Source organism: Antedon mediterranea, chromosome 4 (genome assembly GCF_964355755.1).
Source record: "Antedon mediterranea chromosome 4, ecAntMedi1.1, whole genome shotgun sequence".
Classification (NCBI taxonomy): domain Eukaryota; kingdom Metazoa; phylum Echinodermata; class Crinoidea; order Comatulida; family Antedonidae; genus Antedon; species Antedon mediterranea.
In genome coordinates this window covers 17,585,752-17,606,788 of record NC_092673.1, presented here as the reverse complement: position 1 = coordinate 17,606,788, position 21,037 = coordinate 17,585,752, and the positions used below count along the sequence as shown (strand labels likewise).

Sequence of the window (21,037 nt, the reverse complement as noted above, 5' to 3'; positions counted from 1 at the left end):
AGTAGTTAACACTGTGAATGATGCTCAAGTTCTACAAGAAGATTTAGAGAAAGCATGTGACTGGTCTGACAAATGGCAATTACCTTTTAACGAGGGTAAGTGCAAAGTAATGCACTTTGGGAAGAAAAACAACAAACATCTGTATGCCATGCGTGGTTTCTTATTGAATGAAGTTGATCATGAAAAAGACCTCGGTGTTACTATTGACTCTAAACTTGTTTTTAATGTACATGTGGCAGATGTAGCAATGAGAGCAAATCGGAAGTTGGGCATGGTATATCGAGCTTTCAAGTTTTTAAATATGGATGGGTTTCTTCGTTTATATAAAGCTATTATTCGTCCGACCTTGGAATACTGCAACGTTGTTTTTAACTCGCTACATTGTAAGGAGGAAGACCTATTGGAAAAAGTCCAAGAACGCGCCACCAAGCTTATTTTTTCCATTCGTCATTTACCTTATTCAGAAAGGCTGAAAATTCTCAACCTACCTACTCTCGCATACAGAAGGCAAAGAGCTCATTTGATACAGATTTTTAAAATTTTACATGGAGTGGATAGTATTTCTGCTGATTCTTTTTTTGAGCGTGATGAAGATGTTAGAACACGTGGTCATTCTTTTAAATTAAAATTTAAGTTCTCACGCACAAATTGGATGAGGGACTCATTTGGTCGAAAAGCTATTATATTATGGAATTCGTTATCGGAGGATGTAGTAGCTTCAAGATCAACCAATCAATTTAAGTCCGGTCTTGAACGGGCATGGTCCAACCACCCTCTTAAATTTGCGCCATATTCAAGAGTTGATGTAATTATCAAGAGGGGCTTATAGGCATAGCCTAGCCTCGACTCCGGACCCAGCATTGCTGAGCTCCGGAAACAAGTAAACAAGTAAGTAAGTAAGTTACTTAAGTCATTTTTCTTCTGATTAGCTTTAATTTTAACATATTTTACTTATGGGTACTTCCCATTTATTTTCCCTTTTTTATTATTTAATTTCATATTTTCTGTTTGTTTTTAAACTTGACTGCAACACTTTTTGTGTCACTGATTCAAAGGTGAAAGGTCAACAAATAAATAAAAGGGTGGGTCATTTATGCTAAATTGAAATCTCATTGTAAACATAAAATGAATTCTTAATTGCATTATCGTTTTTATGCCGGTAGTTTGTTTGCATTTAAAAACAATTTCCCAAAAATGTTAAGGGCTATTAAACACATACATAGCTATTGTTATTCAAATTCATTTAAACAAACAAATACTAAATTATTATAAAATGGAAACCAATAAAAAAAACCAAAACTTTAATCTTACGGTTGCATAAAATATGTATAATATAATACTGTTTAGTAATTGTTGGCGCAACGGTAAAATAAAACAACTACTAAATGTATAAAGTAAGTATGCCATTTATTCCAAGTGAATTAAGTGAGGATTCTCAATAAACAGATAAAATATACAATATACAATGTTTGATAAGACAGAGCAATAAAACGGTGTAGCTACATGACTAGTTGAGAAAAGAGTGTTAATAATGTGGTCAGTGCATGATAATATTGGGCTTGGCCCATCTCATCTGACCAATTAGGATTAAGAGAATTAATGTGGTTTTCTGTTAGAGTCATTAACATTCTTAAAATCCATTAGCTAGAAAAGTGAAGGTAACCTGTCAATGTGAGGTTAAATAAAGAGATATATAGAGGATGTATAAATAATCAAATTAAAAGTAAATGTTGAATTGTTTTAGTGGTAGGTCTGCTACAACTGTGTCTGTACAAATAATGAGGTATGACACGCTAACATTACATTGACAAATAAACGGCTGCTCATTGCTCAGACTATAGTGTACTACCTGCATTGTGGTATTATAATGCATACACTGAGGTATGACACGCTAACATTACATTGACAAATAAACGGCTGCTCATTGCTCAGACTATAGTGTACTACCTGCATTGTGATATTACAATACTGTACATACACTGAGGTATGACATGCTAACATTACATTGACAAATAAACGGCTGCTCATTCAACTATTAGTGTACTACCTGCATTGTGGTATTACAATACATACACTGAGGTATGACACGCTAACATTACATTGACAAATAAACGGCTGCTCATTGCTCAGACTATAGTGTACTACTTGCATTGTGGTATTACAATACACACACTGAAGTATGACACGCTAACATTACATTGACAAATAAATGGCTGCTCATTCAACTATTAGTGTACTACCTGCATTGTGGTACAGTATTACAATACACACACTGAGGTATGACACGCTAACACTACATTGACAAAAAAATGGCTGCTCACACAAGATAGACTATAGTGTACAATCTGCAATGTAGTGTACAATATGACTTCTCAATGGATTCAATTTGGTCTTCACTCAGCAACCCTCGCGATTCCAGATCCAAAATAAAATTTTCACTTCTTCAATGTCTCTTATTTCTATAAATAGAACTTGTAGCCTGTTAAGGAGTTCACGTTCATCAAACCATTTTGCAAAGTCTGCAATCAACTGTTTAAAACCGTCCTCTGAGAAATCTATATGAAGAAAAACAGGTTTTCATATCATGTAATGAATTCAGTATAATATAGCAATCATTTGAATCATAAATTATCTTGAAATTTTAAGAATATGGTTATGAATATAATTTTTTAGTGGTTTATCTATATTCAGCTCTAGAAACAAGAAAAAACAATTAATACCTAATGTGTTTTATTCTTAAACTTAAGATTAGACATTAAATGTACTCTAGTAACTTTGACTCAATGGTGTGCCCTCACTTTCATCTTCACTACTACTGCCTAAAATTAACACAATAATTAGTTATGATCCTATTTCTGTACTTTATAGGCATTTATTTAAACATGGCACTTTACTTAGGAATGTCTTTTTACAGTTTCTTTGCTGTAAATGGTGACAAGGAGTTCTTCATGAAGAAATTATTGCTTAATCTTTACTTAATCTACTGAACGGTTTTGAAATTTGATTATTATATTCACTATACACTAATATGAACATTTTGTTGAAAAATCTTATTATAACCTAACCTTGGTAACTAGTAAAAGTCTAAAAACATAAGACTGAATGCAAGTTGTTCAGACCATTTATTTTTATACTTGATCTAACGAAATGTTTGTTCAAAGTGACTGGAAACATTCTTATTTCTCAATACGACGCATCGCAAGGGCGTAAACCGCAATGCAAGCGAATTGATCATAATAATTTAATAATAAATTTGTTTTTAATTGGTCAATTTGTTTGCGTTGTGATTTACAGTACTGATAGAAGATTGGTGGCATTTTTTAAACCTCACACAGTATTTATGGTACTCACTTGATTTTATCAGTCAGTGGCATTTGCTTGTCACATAGTAATGGTACTTGCTTGTCACACACAATAATTGTAGTTGCTTGATTGTCACTCGATGGTACTAGCTTGATTGTTTCACATGGTAATGGTACTTTTAGGTAGATTTCCTCACATGATAATGGTAGTTGCTAGATTGCCTCACACAGTACTGGTAGTTGCTAGATTGTCTCACATGGCAATGGTACTTGCTTGATTTTCTCACACGATAATGGTAGTTGCTAGATTGTCTCACATGGCAATGGTACTTGCTTGATTTTCTCACACAGTACTGGTAGTTGCTAGATTGTCTCACATGGCAATGGTACTTGCTTAATTTTCTCACACAGTACTGGTAGTTGCTAGATTGTCTCACATGGCAATGGTACTTGCTTAATTTTCTCACACAGTAATGGTAGTTGCTAGATTGTCTCACATGGCAATGGTATTTGCTTAATTTTCTCACACAGTACTGGTAGTTGCTAGATTGTCTCGCATGGCAATGGTATTTGCTTGATTTTTTCACACGATAATGGTAGTTGCTAGATTGTCTCACATGGCAATGGTACCGTACTTGCTTAATTTTTTCACACGGTAATGGTAGTTGCTAGATTGTCTCACATGGCAATGGTACTTGCTTGATTTTCTCACACGATAATGGTAGTTGCTAGATTGTCTCACATGGCAATGGTACTTGCTTGATTTTCTCACATGATAATGGTAGTTGCTAGATTGTCTCACATGGCAATGGTACTTGCTTGATTTTTTCACACAGTAATGGTAGTTGCTAGATTGTCTCGCATGGCAATGGTATTTGCTTGATTTTTTCACACGATAATGGTAGTTGCTAGATTGTCTCACATGGCAATGGTACTTGCTTGATTTTCTCACATGATAATGGTAGTTGCTAGATTGTCTCACATGGCAATGGTACTTGCTTGATTTTCTCACATGATAATGGTAGTTGCTAGATTGTCTCACATGGCAATGGTACTTGCTTGATTTTCTCACACAGTACTGGTAGTTGCTAGATTGTCTCACATGGCAATGGTACTTGCTTGATTTTTTCACACAGTAATGGTAGTTGCTAGATTGTCTCACATGGCAATGGTACGTGCTTGATTTTTTCACACGGCAATGGTAGTTGCTAGATTGTCTCACATGGCAATGGTTTACATGGTAATGGTAAATTACTTTCTTCATTGTCTCACATGGTACCTGCTTGGATGAAAGTGGATCTTCTCATTCATCAGCAAGTACCTGTAGGAAAAAACAGGTTGGTAGTGAATGGCATTTTTGTGGGTTTTTTTTTTATAAAAAAAATGTTTAATTTACCAAATACATACCGTTAATAGTATATTGTTTGCAATTGTTCCAAGACGCTCAGCAAAAATCTTCCTTTCTGATTCTTCTACTAATTTTCCAGTTCTCTCCAGGTGAAACACTAAATCCCAAATGGTTGGCAATTGCATTCTCATTGAATCCAATCCATAGAAAGCAATTACACCATTTAAAGTATTTTGGTCAAATTGCTTCAATGCCTCACACAATTTTGACCTGTATGGTGAAAGTTTTTCTTCATCAGTGTTTGGAACCTTGTTGTCAATCACATACTGATTTATAAGAATTTCAACATCATTCAAATCTGATACTTTAGCAATGTCTAACAATAGACTGACATTAGTAGGTGTGATATAACGCTTTTCATGGAGTTTGTTAAATAGGTAATGTGCGATGCTACCTGGATCAGTAAGGTGATGTAGATCTATGTGGTCAAAGAGACAGCATCTCAGTAAGAGAAATTTATCACCAACATAGACTAGACTAAGATCATGTTTCAACTTGTTGAACCTTACTTGCCATGGATTTACAGTGACTGCAAAAAGAAAAAAGTAGTCCTCTTTATTACAATTACAATTATCACTACTAGAGGGTTCGCTCGCGCACCCTCCACTGGTTGTACCCGAATGGTTCTCTAGATTTATACCGAAGTTTTTCCATTGTCCTCAACTATGTCAGAATTAACCATAATTTATATATAGATTGTAAAAACAAATCTTTACAAGTTGAAATGCATTCATGTGTGCAATTTTGTTTTAATTATTAAAGAGCTAAACCTTTTAAATTTGCTTATAATAGATTTAAGTAGCATTATCTTTTGAGTAATACTATTTTATTACCTCCGCCATGGAGGTTTTCACCCCTGTGTGTTTGTGTGTGTGTGTGTCTGTGAACAGCCTGGAGGCCACAGTTTTTATCCGAATCTCACCAAATTTGGCTACAATGATCTATTCCTCAAAAGCTCGGACGAGTTTGAATTTGAGGGGAAAAGGTCATAGTTCAAGGTCACAACTAACAAAAAACTATTTTACTGCCTAGAGACCACAGTTTTTATCCAAATCTCACCAAACTTAGCCACAATGATCAATGACTCATCATATAATTGTGGTTAAATTTTGAAGGGTCAGGGTCAAAGATCATTAAGGTCCACAAAAAACAAAACAAAAAAAGAAATAAAAAAATAATAATTAAAAAAAAATAACTTCAGTGGGACTTGAACCAGCGATCTCAACTGTGAGAGGCTGGATACATAACCATTACACCAAACTCTCATCCACAACTTTGTAGTGTGCAGTTAGCCTATTTACACTTAGAACTATATATATTTTCCGGGAAAATTTTATGTAGGGGAATTTTACAGTAGGCGGAGGTTTGTACTCTCGGAGTACCCTCTAGTTATTCACTAAATTACCAATTTTCATTAAAAAATAAACAATTACATTTGCACACTCATATAAAAAAAACTGTATTAAAATGATTTATTTTGAAAAGTTGGAATGAAACAGTTGATAATTCTATTAGGTTTCTTTGAATTATATGAAGAAGTAGGCCTATTCTTCTTGTGTGTTAATAAATGTCTTTTTACCCATAATTAATTACAATGATTTTGAATGGTTTACTTAAATTTCTTTATTTTGATATACTTACTTACTGGTCCCTGTTATGACTAATACACACTTTCTTTTATAATTAATACTGTTGATTTAGATTATTGATGTTAATCCATTCACTGTCACCATCATTGTACAAAAAAAAAATTGGAACATAAAAATATAATAATTATACCTGAATTTGATCTTGATGGTACAACATTACCTGTAACAAACAATACATTCAAGTGGTTATAACAACATTATTTTTGCATGTGAAGAATGTAGCATGTTAATTTGAATTCTGACTAAAAACAAAAAAATATACTGTACCTCATGCAAACAATCTCTTTTTATGTTACTAAAAATTTAACTAAAACAAAAGTTGCTCTATTTTGGATGGACGAATTATTAGTTTTTCATGAAGGAAATATATAATATAAACAGTTACTACTGAAAATACATACTTTGGCTTGAAACCAATGTTCCAATATCACCTGGAAAAAAAATATGATTTGTGGTTTAATTAGGATACATGTCCAAGATCACAGATTCAATAGTTTTCAAAAAGAACAATGTACTTTATAAATTATAATGTGTTTTATATGTAGATTTTTGCTACTTAAATTGTACTTACAAACCACTTCCACTTCGGGAATAAAATTTGAATCTTGTGAAAGCAATAACTTTGCCTTTAGAAGATTTGTGGATGAATTCTTTCTTTTTAAAAAAAATTTCTCATATGATATTTCGAACGATAGGTATTCAGCAGGAATAATCTAAAAAGAAAGTATGGTGATAAATTTTAAAAAGTACAGTAGTTAGTTTTTACTGATTTTGAATTTGTAGATGGGCACTGTAGTCAGATTTTTAATACTCAAATACTGTAAGGTCATTAGATTAAGGTCAATATCAAACCAGGTTATCTTCAAATCAAAGAAATTTCATTTCAACAGTGGTGGGCCGTAATTCTCAAAAACCTGGGCTCAAACTCAACTCAGTTGACATAAGCGCTCCGAGCAAAGTATTAATCGATTCAGACATAGGCCTATAGTTAGAAGTAAGCTAATCATTAATTCACACGCAAAATGACAAAACTCTATCTTTTGGGAACCAGTTATCTTCCAGTAGGATGGAGCCTACCCTAGTTCAGGAAAATCAAACAAGAAAACCAATTTATTTAAAAATCTTATATTTTAATTTCATAATCAATTAAATCCAATTGAAAATACAGTAATATATATACATTAAGCCCTGACGATGAGTCGGATAAATGAAAATAAAAGTGTTTACAAATAAATATATGTTTTTTATGTCTTTCTGGAAAATAAATGAATTTAATTGAATTGAATTCAAACATTTACAAGTAAAACTATCGAGTAATAAACAAAAAATGAGGCTTGAGTCTAGTAGGCCTAGTTTAATGGGTTTTTTCAGACCATTGGTAGTACAGTACCAATAATCAACAAATTCTTATTGTTTTTTACTCACTTCAAGTTTTTTATTTATTTCAGAAATGTTAAGGTGGGGTTTAGAGATTTTTTCAATATCCTGTTTAATTGGAATCATTGTGATGATATTAAATTTTGTATAGATAGATAGAATTTTCAATTATTAATTATTACAAAGAAAAACAAAATAAATATTCTTACTTTTTTTCTTTTATCCACTATTCTCCATTCTTGATTTGGTATTTCAACACTTATTTCCAAGTCTTTATACAAAGACCGTACTGTACCTCCTTCTAAAAGTTTCTCTCCCTGGTATGCTTGTTCTTTATCAACCTCCTAAAATTCAGACAAGATTTTTTTAAACTGAACATTTTTGATCAACTATAGGCTGTTTTATGAGTACAGTACATATGTCTCTGAATCTTCTATTCCGCTCTGAATTCAAGCACTTGTGATCTGCTTCAAGTTTAAAAATGTTGTTTACATTTTTTAAGTGTATTTATAATGATTAGTCCAATCAATAAAATTTATACATATAGTATAAATAAAGTTAAATAATAATAATCTAAATACAGCTTTTAGAATGACGGCAGTGTGGTAAAACTGCAGTTCTTTGAAGTATTGAAGATTTTATACAATTACTGTATTTAATTCGCCATCAATTTCAGACAAATTGTAGGCTGATTTTCCATTAAATTTCTTTTGTGTTGTTTAGTGCAACTGAATTTTTTTAGGAAGCTGAAAATCACAGCAACTTTATTTTTTTTCTGTTATTTATGTGTACAGTAGTTTAGTTTTATATGGTGTTACTTACTATTAAAATTTAATTTAATAGTTTTAAAATGTTTTAACATTGTAAAAATTACAGTAATTCAGTGTTTCACTGTAAGTACGATTTGAAATAAAGAATATGAATATTTAAACAAATTTAAAATGACCTGCTGTTTTTCCGGCATCCAAAATTTTACTCGAAGCTGATATTCATTTACAATCATCTTTCCAAAGACTCCAAATTTTATACTTTTCTTAGCATGAAAAACGTTTCTTATTCGACCCATAAATGCAAAACCACTGAAGTGAATTAAATTTATAAAACATCGACCATTCTTTAATGTAAAATTGATGTCCTTTTCATTACTTTCTGTCAGTTTTTTCCATTTATCTTGAGAGCATTTTTGAAAAAGTAAAGTGAATTCCCAAAACTCTTCATTTACAGCATTGTGTGGAAATGACAGTAAACAGGGCTTGTGGAAGATGGTGCCTTCTGGTCCACATTTAACAATAGGTGATATTATTGATTCAAGTGGATGAAATACAGGCATGTCTGTTTCCTCCAAAATATTTTCTAGTGATATTTTAACTGTTTTTCCTTCTTCAATTGCTCCAGGTTGTATCTCCAACTTGATGTCTTCATCCTTAAGGTGAAGAGTTCCACCTGTAGAGTCCACAATTAACTCCATTTGATCTGCAGAATGAAATATTATTTGAATTGTGTTTATATAGTAATTGTTGCAATCTCCTTCATAATACAATTATACTTTCTTCCATGACAAAGTTACAATGTTAGCTCTCTTTAGAGTATAACTCCTTAACAAAAATAGTACCAAATCATCTTTATTGTCAAGATTATATTAACAGTACAGTAGTAGATACAGTAATACAGCTTATATTTGAACATGTCATTAAGTTAACTAGCAGAACAATTTATATACAGCAATGTAAGATTGTCTATTTTCCTCAATTCATTTATTTCAACTTGAATTGCACAGTGTTAGTTCTATTTAATTTTATAACAAAAATAGTTTTTCCTGTTTTTAATATTATTGCAGCCAACTTTGGTTGTGGTATCATTACCATGCCATCTGTTGTAATAAATACATGAACAGTAACTAAAATAATATGTAACCATTTAAAAAGATATTTACACTATAATGAGTGTGTGGATGGGACTCAAACCTCTCTATACTACTGAGCTCGGTGGTCTGGAGGTATATACGCAATGCTAGTAATCTGGAGGTCATGGGTTTGAGTCCAATCTGTCAAATACTTTTAAATTTGTTCGCAAAGTGTTCTCATTGAACTGAGTATACAGTGCAATTACGTCAGAATAAGACAAAACATCTGACCAATTAAATTATTCTCTTAATCTTTCAACTCATTGAAAATGTTTTGTGCCAAATTTTGAACCATGAGTGAGAAACTTATAATCATAGCAGTACAGCCAAGGACAATTTAAGCTATTGAAGTTGCACGCAATTATAAGAATTTGTATATTATATAATATATGATAAAATAAATGAATGAAATTCTTACTACAAGTCCACTACTGAAATACCATTTTAATCACAATATGTTACATTGAACCATACAACTCCTTATACGATTCTTAAACTCACCAATCACTGGTTTAAGCTTTGTTTTCTGTTCTTCAACCATTAGTTTCTCAAACTGTTTACTAACAAGACTTGGTAAATCTAAAAAATGTAACATACAAAATCTTTTACACATATTTTTCATAAAAAGAAATATTAAAAGACACAACTTGGCAAAAATTGTTAATGTTCATAATGCTACCATATAATAATAATTTATCTATTTTTATACTGGTGTAGGTTACAAAGGCTGGTGAGGCTATGTCTGAACATAGCCCGAGTGTCATTATCATATCTTGATCATCATCATGGTATCATATTATTATATATAACCTTTATCTACAATAATAGGCATTGGTACTCTCACTTATCATCTAATCAATGAGATTTTATCTATGATTTTTATATAATATATATATAAGTCTATTTTAAAAACAAGATATATATGAAATTTGTCTAATTTATATTTAATATATTTTAACATGGCACCTGTTCACACAATGATGTAAATTTCAATTTTTATTTGTTTCAGCAAAATGTGGAGTGCTGAGGAGGGCCAAAGCAGAGAAAACACTACCACCAGGGAATAAAATTGTTCACTGTCTACATTTAACTATGCTATGCTATATTTATTGTTGAAATCATTGTTTTCAGAAAGATTTGTGAAACATTATAATAACTTTCTATATCTATAATCAGCTTTAGAAATTCAACTACAGTACAACAAAACTACACACTTTATGTTTATCTTAATAATCAGCATTATATTCTTTGTGTTAAAATATGATACTAATTATTATGTTAGAGTAATATCATTCTTATTAACACAAACTTCTTTGTCATTATCATCTTGTTCATATCTTTATTTTAATTTTTATAATTCTTTGTTGTTGTTTGTTGTTTTGTCTTGTTGAGGGCCCATAAAATGGTAAATCCGTTTTTAAGAATATTCATTCAAATAAAGAAAGGAGAAAGGACCCAAATGACACATTGATACATTTATAGAGACAAATACAATAAAAGTAGTTCCTCCGTTGGTTAAGAGTTGGAAACTTGATAGTATTCCTGTTAATGCGTTGTTAAAGATATGAATTTTGGTTTTTTTTTTTATTGGTAATCCGCACAGATTGAAAAAAAATGGATCGAATTTCTGTTATGACTGTACTTGTCTTTACGACGCCTAAGGGAATAGAAACTTGTGGAACAGAGATTGGAATGTTCCATTTATCCCAGATCAAAACATTTGTATAAACGTTTATTAAATCTATCAAAATAGTATTTTTTAAAGAAAATCTTCAACATTATGATGCTGTACTCGAGCTGTTCAACCAGTTTTCAGCTATTAAAAACAATTATTGAGGAGGAGATAGGAAAATGCGAAGCATCCTCGTATTATTGTGTGTGGGTATTTATTAAGATTGACATCCATTATACAGTGTATACCACAACCACGAAACACCCCTATTTGGGGCAAATCGTTGAACCTGAATTTGTTTTAATTGTCAATAACTAATTATTTAACTCAATTTAATTAGTAAACAGGGTTACATCAGATGGTTAAAATGAGTACCGAAAGTACGAACCAACTTTATATACCATTGAGTATAAATTCTAGAAATAAACCGCGAATTTTGCCCTTACGTAAATTTATATATAGATATAGGACCTTGCTAATGCGAATACAATATTCTGTATCACAATCCGATCAAAGATCCCTCTGCGTATAATGTCATAAACCACTACATAATAATAAAGACATTACTTACTTTTTATCTAGATTTCATTATAAATTATGTGTATAATCTATACACTAACAAATAAAATGACTAACAAACAATATGGATAATAAAAAAAATATTATTTCGTTTCCCAATATGAGACTCGATCTTGGTACCTTGAATGCCATAGACACGAGCACAGACCACCGAGCCATACACAACTGACTAAAAGTTGTAGAAAGATTCCTCCGTGTATTTTTTACTATGATGACATCTTTAAAAATGTTAAAAAATCATGCACTGTCAAACTATATACTTTTAACTTTAATATATGAACTTTTATTTTGAAGGAAGAAAGTTAAAGTTTGTTATTTCGGCCTAAGAAAATGTCATAATTTTTTGATTGTCGAAATAAATTTTTTTAAATTTAAAATGCAATTAATGATGACTTGATCAACTTTTGTACTCTTAATTTCATAATAAATCATACATATGATACATACACTTCAAGAAAATGAAATAAAAAATATGTGTTCCCGAGCATTCTGACGATCTATATTATTTTTAAAATTTAGCATATTTTTACCATTTTGTTAACTTACACGTGCGTAGCCTGTCACTTTTGACGTGCTCGTATAACGCAAATTCGAGTTGAAAAGTGAATAAAATATGATGATATTATTAAAGAAAGGTTGTACGTGCGTGATCGCATGATAATGCATATAACCTAAAAATCAACAATCAAGCAAAAATCAAGCAAGCATGCCACATAAATCTGCAAACTAGCTTCATTGCATTATTACAGTATTTTAAATGGAAACAATCAACTGTTTGTTTTATTTATGATAAATAAAATCTCTCCATTTGTTATTTGTTATCAGTTGGACACTTTTCGCCTTTTTACAGTACCGCTCAGAAATGTTTTTTTAAATAACATTAGCGTCTACTTCTCTCTTTACTGAAATCCCATTTTAATCACAATTCTGTTAAATTATATATAGATACAATCATAAAACATACAGCAGCTCTTATTCTTAAACTTACCACTCTCTGGCTTAAGAAGTTTTGTTTTCTGTTCGTCACTTGCCTGTTTCTGAAATTGTGTTTGAAATTGCTCATCAACAGTACTTGGTAAATCTAAAAAAATGCACAAAACCAAAATATTACATATTTAATTTTCATAAAAAACACTATATTAAAAGTCATAGCTTTTTTTTTCAATGGTATAAGGTTATATAAAGGCTCTGTGTGATACAAAGCCTTACAAACACTTGTGGGTGACTGTGTACAAGCAATCATTCATTCTGAATATAATATAATAATAATAATAATGTATATTTTTAACTACAATGTATACAGTTAACAACTACTGTTATTAATTTAAATTATGTCCTAATAAAAATTGTGGAACTCAAACTCATCCAAACATATAGACGTTATGCAACATTTTTTGACAGCGATCCTGAATCTAAATCGTTGAAATTAGCAACATACGGTTGATTAGCATGGTTTCAATGGGTAAAGTGAAAATAAAGTAATCCTGAAATGAATAACTGGTATGATTCATTAGGCAGTAGGAAATGCGATTAAAAACATCTATCGTAAGTTTTCAATATGCTTTGAATTAACTTTTTGAATATTTTAATTTATATTCTGTTTTATGACCAGTAATCAATTTTGTTTTTATACCTGTTTGTCAAAACACAATAAAGATAACTCGAGCCCCACCATGGTTTAGGCTGATGTCAAACAATTTTGCCAATATAGACCTGGAATTGCACCTTTAAAGGCTTACAATAAGGGCGCTTTTCTGGTCCTACTAAAGCACGCTCAGAAAACGTGCCCACTGTCCCCAGTCGTTAGTTCCCCATTATGTGTGTACGCTACACTTTGTAAATATTAATTTAAAAAAATAAAAAATTTAAACATCAGCCTAGAATGTACAATGTGTCATAATTGCTTGCTTGCATAATTGATTAAAAACTCTAAATGTTTGTATATATAAATATTTGTAAAATATACACTTTATACACTTGGTAGAGCTTAGTTATACTTTGAAGGGCTTGGTGTTTAGAAGAACACCGCCCCCCGCCCCCCACCAATGTAATGAATATACAGTACAATTAGTTATTAGCAGTACAGCCAAGGACTATTTTAGCCTATTGAAGCAGCGGTTCAGCTGGCGCTAAATTTGAAAACAAAATAAATATTTGGTAAGTCTAGCCTAGTATTTAATATAGGGGCATTTCTCTAATTCCAATTCTTGGCAAAATATTTTTAAACATCCTTAACACTAGAATAACTAACTGAAAACAATAACATTATTTAATAAGAACAATCAAGTTTTCGCAAGGGATTCCGCACATTAGATAATATTTTCATTCTTAACAGGATAATTAAAAAATATCTACGTAAAAAAAGGGGTAGACTATTTTGTTGCTTCGTTCATCTAAAACGTGCACTTGACAGTATAAAGCATAATTTTCTATTATTAAAATTAAGAATAGGCGTCAATAATATTATATGACGTCATATATATTATTATTTAGTTTCCAATTATTAGCACATGTAAAAATAGGAAACTCATTAACGCTCCTATTTGAATGTTCAATTGGAATACAACAAGGGTCACCCCTGCCATCATCTCTATTTAATATATTTATGAATTACTAGCTAAATCAAAATAACGAAAGTAATAATGCTGCTGATTTATTACTATTCGCAGACACAGTAAAGGCTTACAACATTTAATAATTATATTGGAAATATTTTGTGACACGTCTTAGTGTAATGTAAACAAATAAAAATAATGGTATTTAAAAAAGATGAAAAATTAAGAAAATATGAAAAATGGTATTACATAAACATTAAAATGGAAGTTGTTAAATCGTATACTTACTTGGAAGTGGTTTTCAATTCAAATGGTCAGTGGAATAACACAATTGAACACAATTGTCAAAAAACAAATAACGTACGTACTATTTACAATCAATTATTAGCAAAACACAATACCTACCAGAGAATATATGGAAACACATTTTTGACAAAGTTTTACAAATTTTAATTTACGGGAGTGAGACATGGGGCTTTTCGAATTTATCACCAATTGATCATTTACAGACACGTTTTTCAAGATTCATTTTAGGCATTGGAAACAGCACACCCAGCGTGGCTGTCGGATCAGAATTAGGCAGACTATCCTTAAACATTGATTGCTTTATTTTTATTATTCGTTATTGGTTAAAAATCATTGCTTTGTTCCACTGGCTATGGTTACGTCTGGTACGATCAGAAAGTATCAAATATATAATATAAGTTTATTAATGATTTTAATAAACTTTATAATAATAAATAAACTGCGAGCTACTTAGGTAGTGCATTTTTTCTCTCATTTTATCATAAATTACCATAAAACGTACATCTAAGACAAGGAATAACCTGGTTTAATGTTTTTAAAGTAATATTCCATTATTTTTACAAAACGTCGAAAATTGTAAGGAAAGGGTCTTTGAAATAGATTTTGAACTCTTACCTAATGGTTTAATCTTGTATGTATTGACTAAGAAAGTTCCTTAGACTATAAAAGTTTGTTCACTTTGTCATACATTACTATCAGTTTTGGTTCTGTATTCTCAACCTTTTTTAGTAGGCCTACACCAAGCCAAGGATAAATATTTGAAATTTAATTCGTTTATGCAATATTCAATAGATATTGAATAAATATTCTTCACACATATTAAAAATACATAAAATAATAATTATATAAACATGTAAGATAATAATTAATAAAACATAGTATGTGTGGAAGGAAACCTTAAAAGTATAAAACTTTAAGCCTAGGCTCCCAGAAAAAAGTAACAACAAGTTGGGAAGAAAAAGAAACAAAATATGAATGCAATATTCTATTATTCTGTGTATAAGTACTCTACTGAAAGCTCATTAATTTATAACAACTTTTACAATTATTTAAGCGTTTATGCTCAAATATTACTTATTATTTTGTGCCTATTTGCATAAGAAGTTGCAAGATAATACAATTGTAGGAGCCAAGGTAAAATACATTATGTATGATGCTTAATTTTACATACAGAGAAATAGAATTCTTAAGCTGGCTTAAAGTATGTGAAGAAAATTCATTCATTGTGGAAACAAAAAATGGGATTAACAAGAAAATTAGATTTTTAGTCACGTGCAACGCCACTCTACAACTCACTATGTCGGTCGGTTGGTAAACACTAACTTGAGCAAGCGACTGCAGACATCTATATGGCCTTGTTAAATTCAATATTTATCTCCTCCTATCGTAAATTGTTTGCCTCGATTGCGAATACATATTTTAAATAATACCATTATATATAAAATAGATTACATTTAAAAAAAAAATATTCTACATTTACATTTATATGCAATTAATAAAGTTCAAATATTCCTTAACAATGCGCATCCCGTGTATTTGTCTATACAGGATTTTTATTAATTTTATTAATTTATTTTTTGTATGTTTTTTTTGTAACTAGCTTATAGTGGTCCTTTTATCACAAGTCCCTTTGGGTTTCTTGGAGGTCCCTTTCATCTTCACATCTTTAATTTGTTTATGTATAATTGTTTTGATGTATTGATGAATAAAGAGATTGATTTGATGTGAAAAATGACGTTCCATAAAAAAAAAGTGTGGCCAAATTTATTCAATATTGTTAATTCAAAGGAATTTTAAAGTTTGCATTTTTGTGTATTTTTATCGTAATGGCAAAATAATTTTTCTAATTTATTTGCAATTTTCAAATCATAAAAAATAAGGTTTTTACATCTTGCAACATATCACAACTTCCATGTTTACTACAATCCCAGTGGATTATTTAATCTATTGCCATCTGAACCTGTGAATGATATCATAAATGTTAATTTTCTTTATCTGGACAGTCTTCTTCATTTGGGACAAAAAATCAAATCTTTATCGTTTGTAATGAAAACTAGTTGATTCCAAAATTTTAATAATTAAAACTTCACTTACTTTTAAAGAAGTTTAAAATTTCAATTTTTCTCTGGTACCCTATCCACCTGTTACTTTCTAAAACAGAGACAGGTGTATTTCCATCCTATTAAAAAATGGGTGTAGTTACTTAGTAGTTTTTGAGAAATTATTGATATACAATATAACACACTTTAATACGCATCACATACATACAGTCATGGCTCAAACATTTACCATCTAGAGATTGGATGAAAGAGCATCATGTGATAACACGTAGATTTACTATTTTTTAACATTGGTTGTAAATTAGGACGTGAATAGAAATTACTATTTGCCAATAAATGACATCAACTTGTACAGTGCGCCACCTATAACTCCTGTATCCAAACCAAAACTTAAGCGCTGCCGTTTATAGTCTACCGCCTTCAACATTGAGAGAGAGAGAGATAAATTGAATAAAAGTTTACTTTGGAACAGTAGGTAAATGTGTTAAAATGTTTGAGCCATAATATAAAACAACAAATAGTTTTACTATAAACTTTCAAAGAAAATAATATTTGGATACTATCCAGATACAAATGAAATATTAAAACAACAACAACACATTACAATTATAGTTGACTTATAAATGAATATCTAAATCAAAACAAACTTGTTAGAATGTGCTATGTGTAAAAAGAGAAAAATGTGAAAAAAATCAAACACTTGAGAATTCTATATCTGTAAGTCTGATTAAATAATACTACTCTTTGAGGTAGTAATACTATTGATTAATATGGAGGCTAATTGATACTGAAGTTGAAGTTTATAAATACTGATAACAATAAAATGTGAAATTGTCCTGACAATTCTTTGTAAGCCTACATTACCCTATTTTGCAGTGCTGCAGATATACCATAATATGAGACAATACAGTAAAAATTACTGCTAAATAATGTGGTAAACCAGAACAAAATAGAAAATAATGTTAGCCTATTACACTAGCAAATCCCTGTACAATACCTTATTTTGCAATGCTACTGGTGCCCCATGCTGAATGAGACAAGTCACTATTTCTAAGGTAGGTGTACGTACACTCCACAGATATGAATGTAATAGAGTGTCACCATTCTGGAAAGGAATCATAATGAAGTTTATAAATACTGACAACAGACATTATGTAAAATTGTTTTTTTTTTGGTAAATACAAACAACAACAATTACTGCTGAATGGTTTACTTCAGCAGATCTATATAATGTTAGCCTATTACACTAGCAAATCCCTGTACAATACCTTATTTTGCAATGCTACTGGTGCCCCATGCTGAATGAGACAAGTCACTATTTCTAAGGTAGGTGTACGTACACTCCACAGATATGAATGTAATAGAGTGTCACCATTCTGGAAAGGAATCATAATGAAGTTTATAAATACTGACAACAGACATTATGTAAAATTGTTTTTTTTTTGGTAAATACAAACAACAACAATTACTGCTGAATGGTTTACTTCAGCAGATCTATATAATGTTAGCCTATTACACTAGCAAATCCCTGTACAATACCTTATTTTGCAATGCTACTGGTGCCCCATGCTGAATGAGACAAGTCACTATTTCTAAGGTAGGTGTACGTACACTCCACAGATATGAATGTAATAGAGTGTCACCATTCTGGAAAGGAATCATAATGAAGTTTATAAATACTGACAACAGACATTATGTAAAATTGTTTTTTTTTTGGTAAATACAAACAACAACAATTACTGCTGAATGGTTTACTTCAGCAGATCTATATAATGTTAGCCTATTACACTAGCAAATCCCTGTACAATACCTTATTTTGCAATGCTACTGGTGCCCCATGCTGAATGAGACAAGTCACTATTTCTAAGGTAGGTGTACGTACACTCCACAGATATGAATGTAATAGAGTGTCACCATTCTGGAAAGGAATCATAATGAAGTTTATAAATACTGACAACAGACATTATGTAAAATTGTTTGTTTTTTGTTAATACAAACAACAACAATTACTGCTAAATGTTGTGGTAAATAATCATAATTATCATTATTAATAAATGAGTAGAACAAAATAGAATGGTTTACCACAGCATATCTATAGAATGTTAGCCTATTACACTAGCAAATCCCTGTACAATACCTTATTTTGCAATGCTACTGGTGCCCCATGCTGAATGAGACAAGTCACTATTTCTAAGGTAGGTGTATATCTACTCCTCAGATATGAATGTAATGGAGTTTCACCATACTGGAAAGGAATCATAATGAAGTTTATAAATACTGACAACAGACATTATGTGAAATTGTTTGTTTTTTGTCAATACAAACAACAACAATTGCTACTAAATAAAGTGGTAAATAATCATAATTATTATTATTAATAAATAAGTAGAACAAAATAGAATGGTTTACCACAGCATATCTATAGAATGTTAGCCTATTACACCAGCAAATCCCTGTACATTACCTTATTTTGCAATGCTACTGGTGCCCCATGCTGAATGAGACACGTCACTATTTCTAAGTTAGGTGGATATCCACTCCACAGATATATATGTAATGGAGTTTCACCATCCTGGAAAGGAATCACAATAAAGTTTATAAATATTGACAACAGACATTATGTGAAATTGTTTGTTTTTTGTCAATACAAACAACAACAATTGCTGCTAAATATTGTGGTAAATAATCATAATTATCATTATTAATAAATGAGTAGAACAAAATAGAATGGTTTACCACATTATTAATAATATAATATTTCGAATACTCCAGACAGCTGAGGCTTGCCATACCCATCAGTGTGTATTTATATTATTATTTTTAGCCTAATGTGGTTAATCAGTGCATGCAGGTTATACCCCTATCATCAGTGTGTATTTATATTATTATTTTTAGCCTAATGTGGTTAATCAGTACATGCAGGTTTATACCTCCATCATCAGTGTGTATAATGTGGTTAATCAGTATATGCAGGTTATACCTCCATCATCAGTGTGTATTTATATTATTATTTTTAGCCTAATGTGGTTAATCAGTACATGCAGGTTATACCTCCATCATCAGTGTGTATCTATATTATTATTTTTAGCCTAATGTGGTTAATCAGTATATGCAGGTTATACCTCCATCATCAGTGTGATAATGCAAAAGAATTGTAATTCATTAAGTAAAAAAGCTTTAAACTATTAAATAAAATTACATCCTCTATAATTTTAAACTTTAATGAAAAGAATTTCTTCTTTGATAATATTATAAAAATATATCTGTTTTTATACCTCATTGATAGATTTCAGAAGACCTGGTTGCGTCTTACAGATTTGTTTAATTGTTTTCAAATCATTCCTTGACCAAGCTTCTACCAAATGTTTCCTGTCAAAATGTAAGAAATAATCCATTTATACCCGTGTATTTATTGAGAATGATGATTGATGGAAATATTATTATTATTATATTTAATGAGAATAAGCGCTTTAATTGTATATTTATGATTTCATAATTTTTAAAGAAAGAAAGAAATAATTTTGGATTTTATAATCTTTTAAGAAAGTTTGAAGTATTTTTCTCAAAAGAATATCTTAAAATCAAAGTGTTTTCTTTTTGTTTGAACTATAAATTCTGATTATAAAGTATGTTATATATATGTATGTCAATATAACTATTCAAACATTTTAATTTGTTTTTAATAGTTACATATTTCAATAATATCAACACATATTGGAGCTGGTTATTTTTGTTTGAAATAATTGTTAAAAACGTACCTTTCCATTGCAAAAATACAGTGTCTTCATTTAACAATTCTTAATGCCGATAGCTTCTAGTGTAAAAGTAAGACTACACATTCTCTTCTGAAAATATGAATGTAAAACATAATTCCATCAGACAGAAACCTTTGCATTAAATGAATGAAAGATGACCTGTATGCTGGTGTTACTGCATGAAGATGACTCCTGTATGTCTGCATATTACTAAATGAAGATGACCTGTATAAATGCTGGTGTTACTGAATGAAGATGAGATGTATGCTGGTGTTACTGCATGCAGATGACTCCTGTATGCTGGTTTTACTGAATGAAGATGACCTGTGTGCTGGCGTTACTGAATGAAGACAACCTGTATGCTGGTGTTACTACATGAAGATGACCTGTATGCTGGCGTTACTGAATGAAGACGACCTGTATGCTGGTGTTACTGAATGAAGATGACTTGTATGCTGGCGTTACTGAATG

General features: G+C 30.8%; 1 protein-coding gene across 1 annotated transcript; it reads right to left on the bottom strand.

The window, feature by feature from the left end:
* Positions 1-1,870: 1,870 nt before the first annotated feature.
* LOC140047627 (uncharacterized) lies at positions 1,871-13,137 on the bottom strand. The gene is made up of 11 exons (XM_072092664.1): positions 13,104-13,137; positions 12,879-12,971; positions 10,141-10,218; positions 8,683-9,209; positions 7,946-8,080; positions 6,931-7,072; positions 6,761-6,790; positions 6,490-6,519; positions 4,710-5,239; positions 3,352-4,623; positions 1,871-2,555 (listed from the first exon to the last, which is right to left on the bottom strand). Exons 1-10 carry the CDS (start codon positions 13,135-13,137, stop codon positions 4,606-4,608), a joined length of 1,617 nt encoding a protein of 538 aa, XP_071948765.1. The 3' UTR covers positions 1,871-2,555; positions 3,352-4,605.
* Between the last annotated feature and the right edge of the window lie 7,900 nt (positions 13,138-21,037).

What these genes read in the sequence shown, in the direction of transcription:
- LOC140047627 (XM_072092664.1), bottom strand. Translation starts at nt 13,137, where the DNA reads ATGAATGATTGCTTGTACACAGTCACCCACAAGT. An exon ending in GGATGCCGGAAAAACAGCAG is followed by an intron (nt 8,081 to 8,682) that starts GTCATTTTAAAT and finishes TCTGAATTTTAG; the next exon opens with GAGGTTGATAAAGAACAAGC. An exon ending in ACCATCAAGATCAAATTCAG is followed by an intron (nt 5,240 to 6,489) that starts GTATAATTATTA and finishes TTCTTTTTGCAG; the next exon opens with TCACTGTAAATCCATGGCAA.